This window comes from Perna viridis, chromosome 13 (assembly GCF_037379345.1).
Source record: "Perna viridis isolate PV_CMFRI_1.1 ecotype Kerala chromosome 13, ASM3737934v1, whole genome shotgun sequence".
Taxonomy (NCBI): domain Eukaryota; kingdom Metazoa; phylum Mollusca; class Bivalvia; order Mytilida; family Mytilidae; genus Perna; species Perna viridis.
In genome coordinates this window covers 25,540,272-25,565,766 of record NC_142457.1, presented here as the reverse complement: position 1 = coordinate 25,565,766, position 25,495 = coordinate 25,540,272, and the positions used below count along the sequence as shown (strand labels likewise).

General features: G+C 33.7%; 1 protein-coding gene across 17 annotated transcripts in view; it reads left to right on the top strand.

The window, feature by feature from the left end:
- LOC148600095 (uncharacterized) overlaps positions 1-25,495 on the top strand; it is a 101,586-nt gene that overhangs the window by 67,698 nt on the left and 8,393 nt on the right. For 12 of the 17 annotated variants that reach the window (XM_088559545.1, XM_088559550.1, XM_088559546.1 and 9 more), the window contains 9 exons: positions 1,657-1,725; positions 2,971-3,087; positions 12,602-12,660; positions 13,360-13,404; positions 17,650-17,744; positions 19,634-19,775; positions 20,818-20,949; positions 21,769-21,968; positions 23,659-23,735. In XM_088559545.1, the coding sequence (XP_088415671.1) occupies positions 1,657-1,725; positions 2,971-3,087; positions 12,602-12,660; positions 13,360-13,404; positions 17,650-17,744; positions 19,634-19,775; positions 20,818-20,949; positions 21,769-21,968; positions 23,659-23,735 (936 nt within the window). The remainder of the gene's footprint in view (positions 1-1,656; positions 1,726-2,970; positions 3,088-12,601; positions 12,661-13,359; positions 13,405-17,649; positions 17,745-19,633; positions 19,776-20,817; positions 20,950-21,768; positions 21,969-23,658; positions 23,736-25,495) is intronic. The other 5 variants (XM_088559548.1, XM_088559542.1, XM_088559549.1 and 2 more) reach the window with 3 other exon arrangements.

The window sequence follows — 25,495 nt, the reverse complement described above, 5'->3', positions numbered from 1 at the left end:
GGAGTAGAGTTCCAAAATTATAAAATCTCTTCCTTGAAACATAGAGTATTGGATTAGCTATTGGGTTACAATATTAAACAAATATCTGAAATAGTTTTGAGCCATGGAGAAGTGTAATAGTACCATTATGGAGATAAGGATTGAAAAAATCATCCATTATTTTGAATCCTCTAGCTTATATCTTTCTAAAGACGCAACAAGGTAAGAACTTTCACTAAAATAAATACCTTTTTTTTTAATTACTGTAAGGCCATCATAAAAAAATTCCTAGATTCTCATCCATCATTTTTCAGAATTAAGGGCAGGCGAATTTTAACTTTTATTTTTATTGATTTGAGTGGGAAATGCTGTCAGTTTGAAAGAAATTGACTTAAGTTGGGAAAAAATCAATATTTTTCAGGGAGGGTGAAAAAATTGGGTCAGGAGTGGAATCTAGGATTTTTTTATTTTGGCCTTAACCAACTCATTGATATCCCCACACAACCAGTGGATGGTGTATTTGAATAACCTTGTCCATTTGCCATCTATTCAATCAAATTTTTTTTTTTGGTCACTATTATCTCAACTCCTCAAATTTGGCTTATGTCTTTGTATAGGTATTACTTGTAACTAACACTCAGTCTGATAAGTATTCCATATTGAAAGATCTGTAAATTTTCATATTTATTGCAAAAAAAAATTATGGCAAATTAAATGCCTAAATTAGCACTCCTAAACCCATAGTTTATATGGTATTACTAGTTCTTCCTACACTCCCCCCCAAACACACACACACACACAAAAGTGTGTTTGTTTGTTTGTTTGTTGGGACGTTAAACCCCAACAAGCAAACAAACAAACTTTTTTGTGTGTGTGTGTTTGGGGGGGGGGGGGAGTGTAGGAAGAACTAGTAATACCATATAAACTATGGGTTTAGGAGTGCTAATTTAGGCATTTAATTTGCAAAAAAGAGAATTTTAAAAATAAAAAAAGGTCAATGTGGTACTTTTAAAACTTCAGGTGATTATTAACTATAAATGGTATTACTCCTACTGTATATTCTTCCAACACTCTTAACACCCCCACTCAATTCCCATAAAAAATAAAATAGTTATTGTAGTCCCTATAAAATATCAGGTACACTTGTCTTTAAACCAGATTTTCTTTCACTATTTTGTATTGTAATGTATCCATTACTTCTCTAAAGGCTCGTCCAGGTGCAAACTTTTATCTTTTGTTTTTAATCAATCTGTGAAAGGTATCAGGTTATACAGGTGTTAATAATAATAATAATGTTGACAAGTACACAAAGATTCAACGAGTAAGTTTTGAATAGTTTTATTTCGTATTATTTTTTATGTTTGAAATTTGCCTACTTTTAGCACTGTTTTGTATCTTAAGTCGTTGGGATGGTTGGTTTTAGCTGCTATTTTTGGGTTGTTGTTTGATAAAAAAAGATAATTTTTATCCAAATAATGTCAATTTAAGAAACTGGTACATGAAGTAAGTGTTTAAATACTTTTCAGATTTTTGCATATGATACATGTTTGGTCATTATCTTTTTCAACAGAATTTTGTTTCAGTAGAATTGTGTTAAGTCTCCAATCTCTTTGGAGTTGGCAAATTTGTATATAGCGGAAGTGTTCTCTTTTATTTCAAATCACGATATTCTTTCAGAACAAAAACAGATGGACAGTTAACAGATAGATCTTGCAAGTCGGGAGGGAGTGGTGGATTCAACTTTAGGTAAGTTGAAATTTGTCGAAGATTCACATGAAAACATAACAAGTTCTATATTTTTTGTTACATTTCAGCCAAAAGTGCCAAACATGATGATCACATGTTGCATGATTCATATGATAAGCATATGGTAATCTTATTTGCTTGATTCATATGATAAGCATATGGTAATCTTATTTGCTTGATTCATATAAGCATAGGGTAATCATATGTTGCTTGATTCATATAAGCATAGGGTAATCGTATGTTGCTTGATTCATTTGATAATAATATGGTAATATGTGTTTGATTCCTAGTCTTGCCATACCAACAGACATGATTTTTTTCCGCTTTTTAGCGGAATTCCGCTATTTCCAATCCTAATTTTACCGTTACAATTCTTTTTTTACTGTATATTTACTTCAGATTTTGTCAATTTCTACTTTGTTTGTGGACCTCGAAAAATCATGTCTGTACCGGAGCTTTAAAATTGATAGTCAGTTTCAATCTCCACCAAGCATTCTGCATTTAGAAGATAGAGTGGCGATCGTTTGCCCTGAGCATCATAGTGATGTGTCTGAGTTATATTAAATGACTACTTGTGGGCTGTTGTTTCCTTGAGCCATCACATGAAAAATCCTGTTCAGCATGTTTGACTAGTACAAAGCAGGATCTGTTCAACTAGGCATCTGTTCTTATGAAATGCATGTAAAATTTGTTTTAGGACAGAGAACTACAAACAATCAATCAATCAATCTTGCAAAACTGAAAAGTTGTGCAACTATGTACAGTGCACCTCAATATATCGCTACCTTTGGGACCAGGCCAAATTTTGGTGATATGTAAGTGTGGCAATAAATAAAGGAAATATTTATATAGAAACTGTAGTAATTTTGGAAAAAAGAACCTTTAAAAAGAGGGACCACCATAAAAGAGGGGCGGTATAAGGCGGGTGGACTGTATTGGCAAAAAAAAATGCCAAAGCGTGGGAAGATTCAAATACATCAAAAACCATTAACATGAACCTAGGTCAAGGGTCAAAGCTTTTGTTGAAAAACCTGGTGTGTTGGTCGAGATACCCAACTCCCAACAACTCATCAACGTCCATTTTAGGTATCCTTTTACAGTACCTTCCATGTATGAATCATACAAAATATCCCTCCCAAAGATAGATTTTTGAAAACCATACCTGTATCAAAATTTACCTGATTCTTTTATGACATGTATATAGAACTGAAAAAAAATCAATGACTGATTTTACTTCTAATGAAGGAGTGATGAGGTTGACTCATCAAACCTCCCACGACAAGGATTTCTTACTCGAGATGAACCAATTCTACATCCTAGCCAACGTGAGGATACTACTTATAGTAGTGAGGAAGGAGATAGGTAGGAGGAGTGTAGTAGTAACCTAGAGTTATCTAACTTGGCATGCAGTGGTCTCACTTACCACTTCTAATGTTCCTATTATATGATGTAAGAAAGTAATTTCCAAATTTTCACTGTGAATTCTACCTACTGGGACAAATTATATCTTAATGTTGCATACCATTGTGAAGCTTTGAAAATAAAGCTTTCAAAATCATTATGCTAATGGTACGATGATTTTTGAAATTTTTTACAAAATTGACTTAATAAATAATACTGAAAATCCACATTTTTGCCTTTTCTGCTTATACTGACATCATGAAGGCAAATCACTCACACATAATATTCATATTCTTTTGTAGTAAATGACAAATTAGATTTTAAAGTACACATTCTCGGCTTTATTTTGACTACATTTGATCAACTTACACACAGATAATACTCTTACAATGTATAAATCTATGTTCAGTGAGTTTCTGATACTGCATGTATATTAGGAGGGGTGGCAATTTGACGACAGAAGTTGTAAGTGAGACCAATGTAGTGTAGTTGTAATCTATAGTTATCTAACTTAGCATGCAATGTAGTGTAGTAATCTAGAGTTTTCTAACTTGGCATGGAATGTGGTGTTCTTGTAATCTAGTGTAATCTAATTTGGCTTGGATGTAATATGACTGTAACCTTCAGTAATCTAACTTAGCATGTAATGTAGTAGAGTAACAAAAACACATCTTATCTTGTTTGAATGATAAATTAATTTAGTAAATTTGGTTACATAAAAGGTATTGTTGCTACCATATTTGGAAAGGAGTGAAGTAACAAAGTTCACTAAGAGTTATCTAACTTTGTATGGAATGTAATGTAATAACTAAAATATATTCAATTTTATTTGAATGATATAACTGAGTGTGGTCACACCCTTATACCTTAGTTTGGTTAACATAAAAGGTAATGCTGCTAAAATATTTTGGACAGAAGTGTAGTAACACAGAGCTATCTAACTTACTTTGCATGAATAAAAGAGTTGTCTTACTTTGCATTTACTAAAAGCAGAGTCATCTAATATTGTGCATAAATTGAAGACTTTTTTTATCTTGGGTTGCATGAAATTTGCATCAAAGGAAAATCAGATAACACCCGTGCAAATGGCCTTACAGAATGGTGAATGTGGGTTTGGCAGTGTGTTGGGAAAATATTTTGATAAGATTTTTTCTCAGCAACTATGAATCACAGCCACTAGATATTTGGTACACAACTTAAGTAGCACTCCAGCTAAAACCCATGCAAAATGTGATTCATGGCTGAAAAACCTACATATTTTTATTTTTGATATTTTGTTTGAATTGCCATACTAAACAGAAATTAACATTCGATTTTTCATATAATCCATGTTCTTCGGAGATAAAAATTATATAGAACGCACTGTAAATTTAAAAAATTAAGGGAGATAACTCTGTAAACGACCCCCAAATACAACAGAATCTATTTGATTTTCGATGTTGATTATCTCCTACCAGCAGACAGATTGGAATGCATGATTACACATTTCATGATATAGACCCATAAAACAACTTAAATACAAAAATAAAAATATGTAGCCTATTTTGGGGTGTGTCACATTTTTCAGATTTTGCATGATTCTTACAAAGACAGCTACTTAAGTATTGACATGTTGCACTTTTACTTCATGTTAACAGACTTTATGTATTTTTAAATATTTCTACTCAACCCAGCCATTTTTGTGAAATTGAATATAATACAACCATATCACTGATTTCATGAGTAATGTTCCTTACCAAAGGTCTACCTCCTTAAGCTTTCAAAGAGTGATTCATCATGCCTGAAAGTACAGTAAACATATACAGTAAAGTTTTGGTGTAGCTCATTTTCGTGGATTCTGTCAATGGAACATATCTGCTGGTATCAATTTTCAGTTTCAAAAAATTATTAACATTATATTGTGTTGAAAACCAATCTTATGGGAACTATTACGGCTGCTGTTTCTAGAAAGGCAGGGGAAGAACTTGTACGATTTGAGCTATATAGCTTATCAACTGAGAGATGTAGCTAGTTGAGAGGGACAGGTAGGGCATGGTTTATTTCAATGATTTAGGCATAAGTTTGAATGATATGACAGACAGTTTCGATCTGAAGATCTTTAAATTGAATTTCGAATTGAAAATTTAGGAACTGGGAAAGGCCAACTATTAGTTTGTAGTTCAATTATGCAGTATGTTGGATGTTTTGTATGAACTCATCTTGGTGTTCCATATAAACCATCATCGAACCTGAATATTTCGCTAGCTGGTGCACTGCATGCTACGATGCATCGCGAATTTTGTTGTGTTTATTAAATGTCCTTCATAATCAGAATGGTGTATTAAAAAATCAGAGTTCAATATTAACCATTTAAATCGGTCCATGTACTTTCCTTTTGTCCCTGCTTTCATCCCATATTTTTGCAATTTGACGGTTAGTCGAGGCGTAAAAATTCAAGCGATCGATATAAATTGATTCAGTACACGAGTACTTTGATTTTATGTTAACATCGCACGAAGTTCTGGATTTTACAGATTTTGCTCGTAAAATTTGGTAATTAAAACAGCTTGTGACCAAGTAGCATTAAGAGGTGTGCAGAGACAATATCGTGAAGAGAAAGGGTAATCAAGGGAACCAAGTTTCTAGCTGAAATCAAAAGTAGTAGTACATTTTTGAGAAAATTTATCAAAATAAATAAATTGGAAAAAACTATCACGAATTGCAAATTATCAAATTAAAATATTGAGTGCCGAGAATGCTAGTAGAAATTCACTCGTGCACAGAACAAGTTCTGCACTCACTCCCCAAATCTAGGTATTCTTTGCAATTGGCATTCATAATCGTTTTTATAAGTTTTATTTAAGTTCACCGGTATTTTGCTAATAAGTAGACCGATATGTGCCGCACATCTGCACATACAAATGTACCCATTGAACTTAAGTACCCCCGCAGACCGCCGCGCTCTAAAGATTGCTGAAAAAAAGGCTATTTTGGACAAATTTCGCGTGTTTTATTTAGCAAATGCGGTTGCAGGATGAAAACAATAAATGAACGTTGCCGAAAATAACAACATATTAATTTGCATTCGGTTCGAAGCAGTCAGATAAGCTCGGGGAACTCTTGTGATCTGTTTCCTTAAAGCGGATATTTTCCTGCAATATACATCATGTATTGCATGTAATTCTAATATGACGTACTTCAAAGCTCTTTAGACTACAGCCATGGTAAAAAAACAAAGTCATAAACACTTGACCAACATTTCGTGCAACTCATAGGCTGTGTCTTTTCAAAATTATGAAGAAATCAGCCCTATTAGAATCGAAATAAATCATAGAAACTCCGTTTTATCATCGTTCCACCATGGGCTGGCCATTTATGTCGTTTAAGCCCTCGCTATCGGTCAGGGTAAAATAATGCGATATAAATGGCCAGCCTGTGGTAAAACAATGATTTAATGGAGTTTTCTGATTTATTTATTTTAACTAGAGAAATTCTCCAGGAATCATTGTCATCAGTGGTGACAGGTGAGGAAAGTTCAGATTTTTTGAGACTGCAGAACTTGCTCCACATAAGTTAAGACTTGAAACTTTCTTGGCACAAATAGCTAAATTATATTTTTATGCTTCTTCATGACCAATTTATAATTCAACTGAAAATGCGTACTTGTACTTAGGTTCTCATGGCCGTCAGGCCCTAGCTCTTTCATATGTATTTTGTGGGTGCCTTATTAAAGCTGTTTTCGTTTCATTCATAAAATGAATATTTTCGTTTTTTAATTATAAATTTTGCAGAGAGTCAAATGTTGTTACCTCCCTTTTATAAAAAATTTCAGTCACAAATAATCGCCACTAGAAATATTTTTTTCATATTATTTTAACAAATAATATAAACAAATTTTGTTTAAATGCTACACAATGTTTTTTGTTCATATATATTGATTTTCTTTAATTTATTTGCCTGATGAGTCTTAGACCAACACCTGAAGAATTTTTATTGAAATAAAATTCATGTAGTAATTTCATGTTTGACAGATTGAGGGTTTACTCGTACGTTCGTACAGTAACCATATCCATTCTCGTTATATTTTATATCTTTTGTCGTACAGCATGAGTTCTTCTCATGTCTAATTAATAATTAACAGTATAGCAATTCAGTTCACATTGCAGTATGTTTCAAGAGCTTAGTGGAGTCCGAGTTGCTCATTTGCTTTTGCAACGTTGTATATATGATTTTGGTTACTTCATATTCTTCGTTGTGTATGTCATTTTTCCATGTCTGGTCTTTGTCCCTGTATTACATTCTTTTGATTACCGCTATAACCTTGGTTCCCTTGATTACTCCTTCAGCATTGAGGAAAGTTCAGAAATTTTTAGAGTGCCGAACTCGCTTCTCACATGAGTTAAGTCTTCAAGCTTTCTTTGCACACGTAATTATTAATTTTGCTTGTTCATGATAACAAATTCACAATTTAATTTATGCTTCTTGAGCAGAACGGCTTACAGAATGGTAAATGACAGGCAGGCGGGCAGGAAAATACTTGTTTAACATTTTTTTCTGTGCAACTAGATATTTAGTTCACATCTTATACTGTGGGATACGATTTGAGCTATGTTGCACTTCTACCTTCTGTTTATCAACTCTGTATATCGGCTACTTTCGATTTTCTTCATAATTATAAATACCCCCGACAGAATTTGGGGGTATATGTAACTTGAATTATTCAAGCCCTTACCGTCATCGATTCTCTCCGACTTAGAGGATGTAGCGATCGGTAGTGAGTGGTATATACCACTCAAAATGGCAGGCAGTGTGTGTATAATAACGACTGAAATATTCGACAGAGTTTGGGGGTATATGTTAATTACCCTGTCTGTCCGTGTTTCTATCTGTCCACATTTCTTGTCAGCGTAACTTCCCGTAAGGGAAATTAATGAACTTTTGTAAGAATGTTAGTTATCATATATAGATGTACTCCAAAACAGTTTATTGAATAACATGTCATATATTTTAGCTTCATTTGAAGATGGGGGTATTATGTTGGTGACCTTGATCACTGTCTCTCTAGTTTATTGCTATTTTCTACATTAATTCTTAATTTTATGATTGATATTCATGACATTTGTGTGGGAGATAGTTTTAGAATAAAATTACTGAATTTGAGTTTCACAGCGTGAATGATCAGATCTGTTTACACAGGGAAAATTCAAATAGTCACTGTCATCTATATATAGCATTATGTGGGAATTAGTTGAGAGATTACCAGACCAAGTCTCATATGTTGAACTTTTCTTCTATATGGACAACTGAAAAACAATATTTTTACAGGACCGAAGAAATTTTTATAAGACATGTCTGACCCGATTTTTTTTCGTTTTCAAAATGCGTTTTGAAAAAAATAGTTTCCGACTCAAATTTCCTGAAACATTCCGTACATTGTATAGTAATAATTTATAATTATCTCTGTTTAGTTATTGATAAATTACGCTGCACTTTCTGTTAAAAATGGTTCCAAATTTGATGAAGACCGGTATAGGCGAAGTAGTAGGACCTTGATAGAGCTATTTTACATGTAATACGTTTGTTTTAGTAAAATCGATCACATAGATGGTCATAACAACAACGCTAGTTTTTGACAGGAGTGGCAGTTATTATTTTAGTTACTATATGTTCTGTGTTGTGTATGTCTGTTTTCCATGTCTGGTCTTTGTCCCTGGATTACTTTCTTTTGATTACCGCTAGAACCTTGGTTCCCTTGATTACTCTTACAGAAGGAAAAATTAAAGAAAATGAAATTTGTCCTCTTGCCCAAACATTTTAGAAAAGTTTGATAAGAATCTTGGAATTTTTTTCTTTATTTTGGTATAAGGTCTAATTTTTTTATGAACACTCTTTTATTGGTGAAACTGTCCACTACATGAAACATAATAAGACTTATCCACTTTCACTTCAAGAATGGTCTTGCCTCGCTTAGCTCGTCTTTAATCCAATTTACCCCCACCCACTGGGGACTATACCTATAAACTCCAGTGGCGGACCCAGAGAGGTGCAGGACGTTGACACCCCACCCCTTTTCATCGAAAAATTTGTCATTTTCATGACAAGAAAACCAGAAAAATTTCCCAGCACCCCATTTTTCTTGAATTTTAAAACGACATGGAACACCCCCCTTTTTTTGGTGTACAATCAATGCAGAACGGACTTCAACCTCTGTGTTAGACTCATCAGTATTAACCTGCATACCGAACATCAGATCTCATTTAAAAACAAAACGTTCTCTTAATGCCACGAACGTTTGATAATACTACTTCGGGAATATTCATTATTCCTATCAAGTTTTTTTTTTCTAATATGGCCCAGTTGGGTTTAATTTTGTCTGCCTAACAAAGTATGTCCAACTAAATATTCACCGTTTTAACGTACATGTAATTTTGTTTGCTATCGTTATTTTTATAATAAGTGTGGTCTTTTGTTAGATAAGGAACAAACTTTTTCTAGTGAAAAAAATATACATTTAAAGATTGCAGGTAAATAAAAGATTATCCATGTGAAGGTTTGATGTTTTTTTTATGACAGTAAAATAAACGTGAGACCGTACATTTTTGTACTCTGGTCTTCTTTGGTTCTCAGGGCAGTCAGGCCCTCATCATATATTATGCGAGTGTCTCATTATTATAGCTACATTATTTTCATTTCATTCACAAAATGAGTATTTTGTACTCATATTGTTAGCTCCCTCAAAAAACTATTTAAAAAATATTCTTTTTAACGTGAGGCTTTAAAATATCAGATATTCATATTTCGTTGCCTCCCTTGTCTACAAATTTCCAGTTATAAATAACTTCCCCCCAACAATATTGTTTCATGCTATTGGCCTACAATTTTCAAATTAAAATAAACAAATTTGTTTAAATGCTATTAAGTGCAGTAATGTCACAAATATTGAAATTTCTTTAATTTATTTGCCAGATAAATTATAGATTAACACCCGAGGTATTAAAAATTGAATAATATATATATATTGTAACTTGATGCCGTGTGGATTTTAAAGTTCGGGAAAAGTTGTACGTGAGTACGTACGCTTTCCACTGTTAATTAATTATGGAAAACGAGCATGGGTTTCACTCGTGTTACAATAATCAAATGATTGGAGGGTAAATTCTTTACAGTGTGCTACACATTGTTGAGGAACAAAGATAATTTATGACAGAGCAGAATTTATTACATTGCTTTTTTCAATATAGATTTTAAAACTTCGTGATTCGACAGATTGATACATGTACTAATGATCAGGGACAGTTCTGGAAATTTTGTTAAGGACACTTCCAGAAGAAAAGTGAGGTTTCTGTAGAGTTTGATATTTGTAAGTGACCACTTGCCAAGGCCCCATGCACCATAAAAACTGATTTATTCAACAGGTCATAGTTTTCCTCTCCTCGTTTGTCTACCCCGGAGTTGACTTTTTATGAGCAACTCGGCGGGTGTTTCTAGGAAAGCGGAGTACGCTTACCATACCGGTGCACCTGGTCCATGCTCCCAGTTTTGTAGTGGAGTCCGACTTGCTCATTTGCTTATGTTACTTTGAATGTATGATGCTAGTTACTTTATGTTCTTTGTTGTGTATGTCAGTGTTCTATGTCTGGTCTTTGTCCCTGGGTTACATTCTTTTGATTACCGCTATAACTCCAGTGGCGGATACAGAGATGTACAGGGTGTTGACACCCCCTTTTTCATTGGAAAATCTGTCATTTTCAGGTGTAAAATTGACGAGAAAACCAGAAAAAATTCCTAGCACCCCCTTTTTTCTAAAATTTAAAAGGAAATGGAACAACCCCCTTTTTTGCTCTACAACCAATAAACTTCAACCTCTGTGTTTAACTCATCAATATAAACCTGCATACCGAACGTCAGATCTCATTTGAAAACAAAACTTTCTCTTAATACCACGGACGTTTAAAAATACCAATTATAACTCGGGGAATATTCATTATAGACTCTTTTGTGGTAAGTTGGTGAGCATGCTCAATGTGCACTTCCGCGCGAGAGGGCTTGGGTAGAACAAAAGAATTTTCCTCGCGGAAGTGTATATTGAGCATGCTCTACGCATGCTCATCGACTATCCTTCAGTTAGCACAAAAGGGTCTATTCATATCAAGTTTTTTTTTTCTAGTATAATGGTACAGCTGGGCCTAATCTTGTCAGCTTAACTAAGTATGTCCATCTAAATCTTCAGTTTTAACATGATTTTGTTTGCTACCATTAATTTTATAATAAGTGTGATCTTTTGTTAGATCAGAAACGAACTTTTTCATAAAAAAAAATAAATATGCATTTAAAGATTGCAGGTAAATAAAAGATTATCCATATGAAGGTTTCAATAACTTCCTGATGACAGCAAAATAAACGTGAGACCGTACATTTTTGTACTTAGGTCTTCTTTGGTTCTCAGGGCGGTCAGTCCCTCTTTCATATATAGTGTGAGTGTCTCATTATTAGAGCTATTTTATTTTCATTTCATTTACAAAATGTGTATTTTGTACTTATATTGTTTGCCCCCTAAAAAACTACAGCTAGTATTTTTTTTAACTTGGCTTTAAAATAAGTGATGTTCGTATATTGTTACCTCCCTTGCCTGCAAATTTCCAGTTATAAATAACTGCCCTCCAAAAATATATTTTCATGCTATTATCCTAAAATTTAATAATTAAGAAAAACAAATTTGTTTTAATGCCATAAAATCCGGTAAAGTCACAATTATTTGAATTTCTTTCATTTATTTGCTAGATAAATTATAAATTAACACCCGAGATGTTTAAAATTGAATTAAATATATATCGTAACCAGAACATTAAGGGGTCAAAACTTCGGGAAAAGTAGTACGTGTGTACGTACGCTTTCCACTGTTAATTAATTTTGAAAGATGAGCATGGGTTCCACTCATGTTACATTATATTTCAGAGACATGAGTAACTATGATAAAACTGTCGGTGACCAATTTCTTCGAAGTGTTCTACACAATGTGGAGGAACAAAATAATTCATGACAGGGCAGAATAGCTCCACACAATATTCTTGTCATAAGTTATTACATTGCTATTTTCAAAATAAATTTTAAAACTTCGTGATTCGACAGATTGATACATGTACTAATAATCAAGGACAGTTCTTGAACTTTTGTTAAGGACACTTCCTGAAAAAAGTGACGTTTCTGTAGAGTTTGATATTTGTAAGTGACCACTTGCCAAGGCCCCTAAAATGTGGGCAACTAAAATTTCTGCTGTGATTGTTGAGAACTATACACATTGGCTTCCAAGCCAAAATTAAAGTCCTGTTTCTGGCTCATTTTTGCCAAACTTTAGCATGAAATTAAAAATTTTATCACACAAAAGGGGGGGGGTTACTTTGAAACATACCTCCCCCTGGATCTCCCACCTGTTAATCAGTTAGTTCACAAAGATTTTAGTAGAAAAAAATAATAATTACAAACTTGCATATTTCAGGTTTGACCCAAGGGACCCGAACCTTTACAAATACTATAAAAACAGACACAGACGAGAGAGTAAGTACACACACACACACACAGAGATATGAAAATAGGAGATGTAAATGACATAGATGCTTTACAAAGTTTAAAAGTAGAAGTCATACGCCTTAGACTTATTAGAATGGTGGTGGGCCAGTGAAATAGACCCTTTTGCATTTACTGCAGGAAAGTCAATGGACATGCTCAATGTGCACCTCCGAGAGGAAAATTTTTTTTGTTCTACCCTTACTCCTACCTTGTGGAAGTATATCTCACACATGCTCATTGACTATCCTGCAGTGAACATGAAATGGTCTATTATCTACTTCAACTGATTCAGGTGAACATTTACTACTGTTTTTCATTAGTTTAATGTATTAATTTTTGTGACTTTAAACCTCATGCTCAAATTGATTCCAACAATCTGTACCACAGTACTGTTAACCTGAAATTTTTTGTAGTCTGTTTTGTTTGTCATTTCCAGTAGGTTGTAAATTTTGCTGTCCGATTTTGCAAGGGTTAAAACAAATTTAACAAGGAAATTTTCCTGTGGGGATTATTTTCCTGGATGTTTTATGACCCTGTATATAGATTGCCCTTACACAAAAATATTTACATTTACACTATGTGATGGAAGATTAATTGGCCGACAGCCTCACTCCACGTTAAATTAATTGGGGTCAATATACCATGTAATATATTCTGGTTAGTCATATAACTAGACAATAATTTCAGAGTTTGGAGGGAGTATTGCAGAGATTGATGATTTGACTCCAGAAGGTAACAAAGTTGACCCAAAACCATCTGATTATCCTATATACTTTCCGTCTAACCCAGATTCTATGTATCAAAACTACCCTGTTTATCTATGTTAGGAATAATAAGTTTTGTTTTCCCAGGGGTATAGAGAGGTCATGGTGTCCATCTATCAGACCACAGCTTTTTCCATTGCATTTTTTTCTGTGATAATACTTATCATAGCCATATGATATCTAGACAGCTTTGTATAGGTATACAGTACCTGAATCGATCCGTGCAACTAAAATTGCGATCGGTCATTAATCACTGATCAGTCACTTTTCAGTCATTGATCTGACAAAACAATTATTGCATCACATGACCACTAAGCGATCAATATATTTTACGGATTCCGTTGTTTCGTTTGTCAGTTATTACACATATTTACATAATGCAATAGATTAAAACATCAAATAATTACTTTTATTTTACAAAATACAATATGTGGATTTAGTATCGTATATTTAGGCCCTAAATTGATCAATCTGTCATCAATCCATCAAATAGTTGAGTGGATGAGTTCAGGGACTACACCAGAACATATGAGAGTGATAGTAGACATCAACTTCCTGTTTGATGACTGTTTTACTGGTTATAGTTTGGCTACTGCGTTGGGGAGCCACGGGTATTCTTTAGTGATCTATGCTCACTGTTTTTCTAGATTACTATTATAACAGCTAGGCTTTATTTGAATTATGGCTTATATGATTTATACAGAAGTACTTCATTTTCTATTCAGTAAATGAAAGCTCTTTTAATGTGTAAAATTTATACACATCCAATAATCTCTGAAAGCAAGACTCCACCAATTTTCTTGGCTAACAATATATTCAAACCAGCTTTTAACACTTCTGATGTAATTTTCAAGCCAAGAATTATCCTGTACCATAATTCTAATTTTATATTTCAAGTAATATTTGTTGTCCAGATATAGTGATATTGACCTCCACCTTGCCTCATACAATATCTCTATGCCAATAACAAATTTTAATGTGATTGACAAATGATACCATAATGTATTTTGATTACATATAAAGATTTTTTAAGTTTATACTATGACATATTGAAATTGATTGGCATCTTTAAATCTTATTTAACATGAAAAATAAGCTATTGTATAGATAGAAAATGATATATCCTCTTTGTTGAAAATATTAATGCCACATTTGTACATTTTGGTTCACAATTTACTAAAAGGGAATTCAATCTCATTCAGATATTGTGTTTGAATAAGGAAAATTGTTAAAATGTATTATTTTTGTGCATATTTGCTAACGTAAACTATATTTGAAGAAACTTAATCCATCCAAACTTTACCCTGAGAAAGTTCAAATTTTAAGCATGATACAATTTTTGATAACCAAAAAATGATATAAAGAAAGTTTCTAATCTGCTTAAACTCGATACAAGATTGAAGTTTCTGACAGATCCGATAATTAATAACGTAAACTTGTCTGTTGATTAATCAATAAAATTTACATTGGAATTTATTGAAAATGAATAAAAAGATATATCTTTGCTGGGTCTGGCTATTGATTCTGACTTCACAACTGCAGAATTTTATAGAATTAGTGCATGTTGTAGTTCAAGTAGATTCCTGATATCAGGACTTGATCAGTTAAAGCATCTTTTCAGTGAATGCATGTATTTATGGATTGTGAATACATGTGTTAACTATATTGATTATTGGTGATGATAAATTGTTTTTCTTTTTAATCTTGGTTATAAAATTTGTGGCCCTAGTTTTATTCTGTGTTGGATATAATTCCTACCTTGGTAAGATTATCAGATTTTTTTTTTTTTTTTATGGGATGTAATGATGATCATGCCTGTTTTTTTTTTGTTTTTTGTTTTTGTTCTTATAACTTTTTGCTTTTGGATGATAAATAAAGAAATAATTGATGCATTTTTTTTCTCATATGAACTTGCAATGTTTGGTACAGTACCTGAATCTGTGCAACAAAAATTGTGATCGATATGTCCAACTGCAATCAGATCGGTCATCATTTTTCAATCCCTCAGTGATCAATCAGTCAGCAGTCATTTATCCGTCAAATCGTTGTGAGGATCGGTTCAGGGACTGTACCTTACAATACATATCAAGTTAAAACATGGTGTATATTGCATCTACATCACAGGAGATATGTCCCTTTTCAATTACAATTATGACTTGGTATCTCTATAACCTGATCAGCTTTCTATAGTTAATACTCTATCCAAGCTTTATGCATTGACCATGTAGGTTACACTGCTTTCTCTAGATTTTTATTGGTACATGAATTTAAACCACCATTCAGTCACTGGTGTCTTGGAATAACCTCGTCTATCCGTCCGTCCATTTGTCCATCAGAATTTTATCGTAATTACCTTGACATCCAATGGATTGACTGATTTCAAATTTGATATGTGACCTTCTTTAGATAGGACATATGTTGTAAGCAATATCAGCTGCTTTCCAATATCAACTTCCTGTTGTATTTGACTTACCCATTTTTCACCATATCGAATGACTTAGTGGACTCGCTAAGGCTAAGTCTCTTGCGTTATTTCTGAACTGAACTTTAAATATACCAGTATATAGAATTCAGCAAGCAAATTTTAGGAGCAGGTAATAATTTCTACCTGAAAAATTGAATTTTAACTTGGATTTAGCAAGTATTTCCCATAAATTTGATCAAGGAATGTATGCAAATTCATGTTTTGTTTTCTGGTAGTAAAGAGAGATGGTGATTTTGGGGAAGAGCTGCCATCCCTTACTACTTTAGCGTAAGTCGACTGATTTTGGCCATTAAGAGACACCATGTGAATTAGGAAAGAAAATCATTTTTTGTGAAAAATAATGAAAGTCTTGATTTTCTTCATTGTCATGACCATTTCTGGATTCTAAGTTAGTTAAAATCTGCTGAGAAGTCTTTTTGGCTTTAGGCAGTAATGTATTTTACAATACAAAACGAACCTCATGGTTTTCTTTCCTGCTCATGATAGAAACTGTCTGCTCCTCACCAAACATCTCCAGCAGACTGGCCTGACCTTATTAATTTTTAAAACTTGGAATACGCAGCTCTGATGTCTGATAACCTTCTCAATCCTTTCCTTTTTCCTATACTTTGTATATAAATAATGAATTCTGAACTCTCATCTCCTTGAAAATTTCTCTTTCAATTAATTGTGTATGTTTGAAAAAAAAAAACAGTTGTTAAGTACCATTCTATATCAGAATCAGGCAGTGGGTGTCACATCATTATTCTAAACCTGTTCTTTTTCGCTTCAAATATATTAAATACATCTAGAAAACAACCAAAAAGCTATTTAAATTTATCCTGAAGTATCTGTGGCTTAGATATTTTTTTACTGTTTATATGTGGAAAAAGTGCCAAAAAATTTTCCTTCCATTTTTCCATCTATGCATTTCAACTAAAGTTGACCTATCAATATCTTGAAAAAAGCAACTTTACAAACACTTTGTTATTTCTGGAGGTAGAAATTCTTGAATAATGCAATAAAATTACTGCATTTTTTCCTTCATGTGCCACACCTTATTCTGATTTTGCCTGATTCTTAGACAGAGAAGTACTCAAGTTTCTATTGAATTGAAAATAACTAATCTCATGTATTTCTGTGTTTAATCTGGTCCACAATTACAGTATTTTTCATAAAAAGTAATTAAAAGCAGGTTGTGGACCACAAATCTTTCCTTTTAAGTGGGCTTTTCTGTGTTTTATCTTTTTTATTGAATAATACAGAAAACATTTTTGTAGATATTGAAATGATTGATTTATTTAGCTTCTTTAACAAATAAATGATATGCGTTTTCTTGACATAAAAGAAAAGGGTGCAATGACAGTTGGAAAGTTTATATTTGAAGGATTAAAAAAAGGAATTAATAACTTAATTGAAAATTTATATTAGATATATATAAACTTTGAAATAAGACTGGCAACCATTGACAAACAGCACTTTTACTCCTGTTTAAAAAGTCTTGAGTGATTAGATTTTTCAGTATGTGGCAGTTATTAGTTCATGTATATGTACCCGGTAGAACGTTGATCTTCAAGGAACTGACTTTGTCTTGAAAATTCAGCTCTTGCAGACGGCTTTTTATATGGATGTGTAATGCAAAATTGAAGAAAAAACCACTGTGATTAACCTTATTGATATAAGCAAGGTACTTTTATGTTTTTAATATGATTTTTTTTCTGAAACATTATTGTAAATTCTTCTGTCTAGATTACAGAGCTCTGAACAGATTGTATAGTAAACAGCTACAGGGAGATGGGGAGGATGTTGACAGTCAAATAGGATCAATGGATAGTCTCAGTCAGGTAAGGTCATAGGTCAAATAGGATCAATGGATAGTCTCAGTCAGGTAAGGTCATAGGTCAAATAGGATCAGTGGATAGTCACAGTCAGGTAAGGTCATATGGGTCAGATAGGATCAATGGATAGTCTCAGTCAGGTAAGGACATAGGTCAAATAGGATCAATGGATAGTCTCAGTCAGGTAAGGTCATAGGTCAAATAGGATCAGTGGATAGTCACAGTCAGGTAAGGTCATAGGTCAAATAGGTCAAATAGGATCAATGGATAGTCTCAGTCAGGTAAGGACATAGGTCAAATAGGATCAGTGGATAGTCTCAGTCAGGTAAGGACATAGGTCAAATAGGATCAGTGGATAGTCTCAGTCATGTAAGGACATAGGTCAAATAGGATCAGTGGATAGTCACAGTCAGGTAAGGTCATATGGGTCAGATAGGATCAATGGATAGTCTCAGTCAGGTAAGGACATAGGTCAAATAGGATCAGTGGATAGTCTCAGTCAGGTAAGGTCATATGGGTCAGATAGGATCAATGGATAGTCACAATCAGGTGAGGTCATATGGGTCAGATAGGATCAATAGATAGTCACAGTCAGGTAAGGACATAGGTCCGATAAGATCAACGGATAGTCACAGTCAGGTAAGGACATAGTTCCGATAGGATCAATGGATAGTCACAGTCAGGGAAGGACATAGGTCAGATAGGCTCATCGGATAGTCAGTCAGGTAAGGTCATAGGTCAGATAGGCTCATCGGATAGTCAGTCAGGTAAGGTCATATGGGTCAAATAGGCTGAATAGTTACAGTCAGGTAAGGTAATAGGTCAGAAATGGTCAATGGATAGTTACAGTCAGGTAAGCTCATACAGGTCAGATATGCTCAATGGATAGTCTCAGTCTGGTAAAGTCAGGTTGGGTCAATGGAGAGTCACAATCAGGAAGACATTAAGAGGTCAACAAAGGTGGTTAGTCACAATTTGGTAAGTTCAAATATCATTTAGGGTTATTGATAGTCTGTCAGGTAAAAATGAATGTCTCAAATAAATATTAATTGACAAATATGACTTTGGAGTTAAGGGTATACTGGACTCTAGTAAAGTAAGTACTTTGTCTGATCCTGATTATAATTGTATAATTGTATACTTTTTTCTCCCATTCTAAGCCAGTGATTAAAAATATGTGATTTTTTAAGTAGCACTCCAGATAAGAATTTGCAAAATGTGATTCATTATTGGAAACTGAATGACACTAAAATACAATAGAAACCTTTGGATTTTCATTGTGGATTATCTCCTAAGAACAGACAGATTAGAATGAATAATTATACATTTCATATAGACCTATAAAGTAATTTAATTACAAAAATAAAAATGTGTAGCCTTTTTTGAGGTGTATCACATATTACAGAATTTGCATGATTTTTACAAAGACTGATACTTAACCATCAGATGGCAATTAAATTTCTGCAATAGTTTACCAGACATTTTACATTTTCCGAAGTTTTGGCAGATTTCATTGGAGAAACCAATTCTCCTGGAGCCAATTCTTGATTCAGATTTTTTCTCCACTTTCTGTGGTTAAATTGAGATTTTAACATACTCACTGAATTTTAGATCGTTTTGAAAAGTGTGATTTTGCCCAACTTGAGTGGAGAAATAATTTAAACCGCTCATTCCTGAAATTTCCTCTGACCCTGGTTGGAGATGCTATGAGAATCTGTATGTAAATACTGTGTCTTTTTTTCAGGTTGGAGATGCTATGATCACCATTGATTCTGTGAATACTGTGTCTTATATCAGGTTGGAGGTACTATGAGAATCTGTATATAAATATGTTGTCTTATTTCAGGTTTGAAATGTTATGAGCATCTTTATGTAAATACTGTGTCTTATTTCAGGTTGGAGATGTTATGAGTACCATAGACTCTGGTATTATGAGTATGCAAGACTCTGGCATTGGAAGAGATATGTCTGACACCCAAAGTTACAGATCTCATAGAATTAGCCCTTTTATATCCAAGGAAAAAATTCAACTGAAACGTATGTATACCACATAGTAAGACAAAATGAGGCTTTAAATTTAATGTGCTGGAATCAAGGGAAATGAGTGTTTTGTTGAACTTGTCATTAAAAATTTTGGGAATAACATACCCAATTGAATTTAGATGCTTCATGTTTTAAGACTGCTAAAGTTTTACAAAAATGACCAAAAAAATGTATTTATATGGGGTTGTACTAATATGTATATAATATTTTGAAGGACAAAAAAGTCATGACCATTGGAAAATACAGTTATGACAAAAATGTAATTATGAGTTTCAGGTTAATTCGAAATGCTATACAGTTGATAGGCTCATATTCAGTGGGGTGACCAAGCAAATTTACAGCCCCTCTAGAAACAAACAACAGAAGCACAAAATATCTGGTTTAAAGAAACATTCCAGTGCAAAATGTGACATGTTCGCTTATAAATGGCTTATAAATGTGTATTTGTCCACATCAACCAAAAAAAATACATTATTATATAAATTGCAGTTATTTATCGAATGTTCCATGGGTACAAAATTTTGATAATTCACACTGGGTAATTTCACTATTGGAATTTCACCAGTCAAAAGATCACAACACAAGTATTAAATTGCCAAACCTAAATTTTAAAATTTATTTTAAAAATAATAATAAATCTAAGAGAAATCTTAACGATAAATAGAATAATCAAGTAGTTATAGTTTATAACCAAAAATATAATTACTCTTGTCGTGAACACATGGAGATTTATATTGTTTGCAGACCAGTTTTTGCTTTCTCATTAAATCTAGGCATTTTTCGGCACTCATGATTATATTTTGGTTATTTACTCCATCCAATTAATTATCCTATTATTATTTTAAAAGTTAAGGTGTTTTTATTTAGAATAACCTGTCAAGGCCTGCAGTCATTGTAAATTGACTTAATTCAAATGAAGATTTTTTTCTGACACAGTCGGTATTGCTTTGACATCATGTGACATCCATGATGCTTAACCATGGCAACCTAACCTATGTAGCTTACAACCTTGTCATATGTCTCTCTTTTCTTTCAGCTGTGAGTAGCATTAAAGGAAGGAAGGATTCAAAGAGGTCAAATTCTCACAGAAGATACAATCTCTCCCCAGTAAAGTCTAGTAGCACAATAGGAGGTGTGTCAGACAGAACAACACCTAGCAGAGAGAAAGGTAAGTTGTGGGAAAAGGGGGAGGGGAAGGAATGATGGAAGTCAAATTTTCACAGAAGACACAATCTCTCCCCTGTAGTCTAGTAGCACAATAGGAGGTGTGTCAGACAGAACAACAGCCAGCAGAGAGAAAGATAGGTTGGGGGAGGGAGAAAAAGGGATGTGGGAGGGAGTGGTGGAGGTTAGATTTTCACAAAAGTCACAATCTCTCTGCAGTAAAACATAATGGCATTAGACGATGCTTGCCAGACAGAGTGAGAGGAACAATATAAATACACTCCCATCTAAAAAGTAAGAAATAACAACATCAGCAGGAAATTGTCAGATATTTACAGTTATTAAGGTATTATAAAGGTATTAACATATTTACCGTATATGTTTCATTTATTGATATATAAAGGGTAATTACATGTACAAAATTACCAAATTGATAACTCCAGGCAATTGTCAAAAGTAGTAGTCAAAAAGGAAAGTTTGTATTTCAAATTGCAATATCAAAGTAAAAACCAGAAAGTTGGAAGCCACTGATTGGTCCTGACTTGGTACTGGCATTTCTGATGGAAATGGTGGGTAAAACCAGATTCTATAGTGTGCAATAACTTCAACTTCCATTAGGGTTAATTATGTATGTTACATTACTATATTAACAGGCAGCATAAAACTGCCACTATGTAAAGTTGGTAAAATCAAAATTTCCTCTGATCCAGAAATGGTCGTTTTATCAATTGAAAACCATTTCTATGCCATGAAGCTCACTATTTTATATGCTGTAAATGTGGGAAGTTTTCTTACATTCTTTCTTATAACTTTTTTTTTTCAGAACCTGACTGGATGAAGTTTTTCCAGACACCAACAGCTTTAGAACGGAAAAGAATGGAGATGGTTAAAAAAGATTTCCAGGAGGGAAATATGAAGCCAGGGACTGCTGCAACAATAAATTACATAAGTGATAAACTGCCCTCTTTACCTGGGGAAGCTGGTCTAAGGCTACTAAAATCAGTTAAAGTTGGGAAAAATAAAGTGAGCATTCTAAAGTGGAAGTATTGCACTTTGGATTTATTAAAATTATTCACTTGAGCCATCATATGTAGGACATTATCATAATGCATAGGCCCCATGCAGGTCTGAGTGTCAAAACAATAGGCCTGCAGCAGCACCAAGCTTGTCGTAAAAGGTGGCTAGATATGGCTGGGGCGCTCTGCCCACAGAGCAACTGGGTTGTGAGTCCCAGGTGGTGGAATGGGGCACCCCTAGCATGTTACATGCTGGGGTTGTCAGGCTTTAATACAGAAAACCTGACCGCAAACCATAGTGGTGCACCGTGTTGGTTAAGATGCCACATTCCTAGCACATTAAAGAACCCTGCTGTGGTATTCAATAAGAGTAGGAACCTTTGCGCTGAGCACCACAGTTGTCTAAATTGTCCGACCCTACCCTTCCCTCCCTTTTCCTAGTGGCAATCAAAAGTTGTCGACCCTATTATCCTTATGTTCCACCCCTCCTTTCATTTAATGTTCATTTTATCACCCGTTTCATGTTCATCACCTGAATATAGCTGAAATATTGCTGCTCAGGCATTAAACCCCAACAATCAATCAATCATAATGCATGGTATAGGTCTGTCTAGAACTCAGGCAGAGTGATATACCTCAAGATAATCAATGAAACTGTTCAAATAAATTTGCTATGTCCTTAAAACAACTCTTCCTGTGCTCATTTCCTTGAATCTGTTTTATATCATGAAATGTTTTTTGACTGGCAATAAAGTAAAAAATTTCAATATATTTCTGGAGTAGAATGTAACCAAACTTTTAGTGTTAATATTTCATGTGACCAACTTCTATTTGCACAATTATTGTAGCATATGGACTGAAGGATTACCAATCAAAAGCACTTTGGTATTAAGAAAAGCATGGATCACTAAGCTTCTGCCTGATTTTCAGAGCTGTACTTAAGTACAAGTTCACCTAAGAATCATGCAGAAGTTGATAAGTTCCTGCTTTCTTAATTCAGAATTTCCCATAATATTGGTGATTTGAAATTTGAAACAAGGGTGATTGGGAAAGTGAAAAAAATAAATAGTAATTAGTGATGAAAAAATGGCAGTAAATATTTTTCATCAGATTCAACTAAATTGTTTTGACTAATTCAATTATTGTGAAAGTACTTTATTTCTTGGATACCAATTTTGGTGGATAAGGGAAGAATCACAAGTTCGTGGATTCTTGGATTTGTGGTTTAATATGTTTTCAGTATACAGATCAGTTGAAATATCCTTTTCATTGGAAACCAAATTTTGTGGATTGGCCTATTCATGAAAACCACAGAAATTTGTACCCCATGAACAATAGTACTTTCACAGTACTTAGTTTACCTTATTTACAACTATTATCTGGTACTTTTTTTTTTTTTTTTTCAAAATTGAGACTTCCTGAAATAACGAAGTCATCAAAAGTTTTCGACTTTTTACCATTTTCTTTTTCTTTTTGCATGATTTTTAGATGAGCTTGTACTTTATTGTTTTTCAGTGTCAGGAAAAGTTTACTTTTTGTTTTAACACAAAAATTGCTCTTCCTACTTTAGCTCAAAATTAACAATGAACTGCTATGATTTAAAAAAATATGTCCATAAGCCTACTGTTTGTGAAGTTGACTGAATACAAAATTTTATATTGAACTGGGTAGTGAATCATTTTTTATCTATTTTGTAGGACTCATTATCACCAGAAGAAAAACATCACAAGATAGAATCAATACCAGGAAAATTAAGTGTTCATACCAGAGACGAGTAAGTATTAGACTTTGTACTGTCAACTGTCGTCTGGCTACATTAAATTTATCAAAAGTCTATCTATGGATTTTGAATTATATGGTAAGCCCCTACTCATTGAGTCAGTGGCGTATTGGAATCACTTTGCCTGGTGTTCATTTTTATCCTTCTATCCAAATATCATTATAATTATCTTGGCTCCCATTTTACTTTTGGTGTGTGGCTTTATGTAGCTGGGGAATACATTGTATGCCATTTTGTTTGCTGTTCAATATCAACTTCTCTGTACAAGTGGGATATGCCTAACCTCATGTTTATTTTGGTATACTGTGAAAGTACTATTGTTCGTGGTCAACCAATTTTCATGGTTTTCGTTGGTAGTCTAAACCACGAAAGTTGGTTCCCAACGAAAAGGAAGGTCCCATTGATGTGTTGACTGAAAACATAACCACGCATTCAAGATTTCACGAACTTGTGTTTTTTCCTTTGCTTTTTAAATAATTATGTCTCTTCCCCCCCCCACTTTGGTGGGGAAATATGTTGTTTCTGGCTTGTCCGTCGGTGTGTGTGTCCATCACAAAGTTTGTCAGAGAAACTGCTCCGAAACTACTGAACCAAATTTTACGAAATTTTGTATGTAGCAAGAACATCATTTGTAGTTATGCATAATACCAGGAAATTTTGATACCCAATTTTTGAAGGAGTTATGCCCCTTTGAACATAGAAATTTGCACTATTGAACCAAGTACAGTTGACTCTCGTTATCTCGAAATTGGAGGGACCAGGAGAAAAGTTCGACTCAACCGAAGTTCGACTTAACGAAATCAATGAAGTTCGAGCAGCAGAAAGGGGAGATAACCATGGACGAGAATGACAAAATAAGTACAACTGGATCCGGTTACATATTCTGTGTATACTGGGTTGTCGTAAATTATTTTTGTTATTGTTTGTACTTTGATGAATTCTTGTTTTTCTATGTTTCTATGTTGTTTGAATAATGTTGAATAAAATAGTTTTTTTATTGTCATAGTTATTTTTTTCTAATGACGACTGAAAATTACGCTTTTTAAGTTCAAATTCAAAGCGTAATTTTAAGTTGTCAGAAGAATATAAACTTGTTTCAAATGTGTTAAAGACTAAGATACTGCATAAAATAAAGATAATAAACGATTACAAAATTTATTACAATTTTAAATGATCAAGCACTATATGAACAATAACAATAACATTTGTGGATGAGAAAACAATTTCACAATTTAAAGTCACTACATAAAAGCACTATTCTGCAGACGTACTGGGTGTCATAAACTCTGACATAAACTCTGAAATGTCACTTTGTTTTACACATAAACTTAGTAAATGTTCTTTCATTATGAAATTTGACACATCATTAAATTTCTTTGTTGCAACACTGGAGTTATTCAGAAATTCTAGTTGTGCGGTGATAATGTCTAATGCGGACATAACAGCGGCAACTGGTGGTCGTTTTGGTGTTGGTTCATCTTCTTCGTCGCTAGTGACTGATTCTGCGGCATTTCTAGATGAAATAATGTCTTCGATAATATCGTTGTCGGTCATCTGAGTTGATGTTGACACGTTGTCATCTACTGTTGCATAGGCGTCAAAGTTCACAAATGTGGTATGTAGCAAGAACATCATATGTTAATGTGCATATTTCCAGGAAATTTTTATCCCCTAATTTTTGTGGGGGTTATGCCCTTTTGGACTTGGAAATTTACGTGCCTTTCGAACTTTGAAATTTGTCAAAAATCCTCATA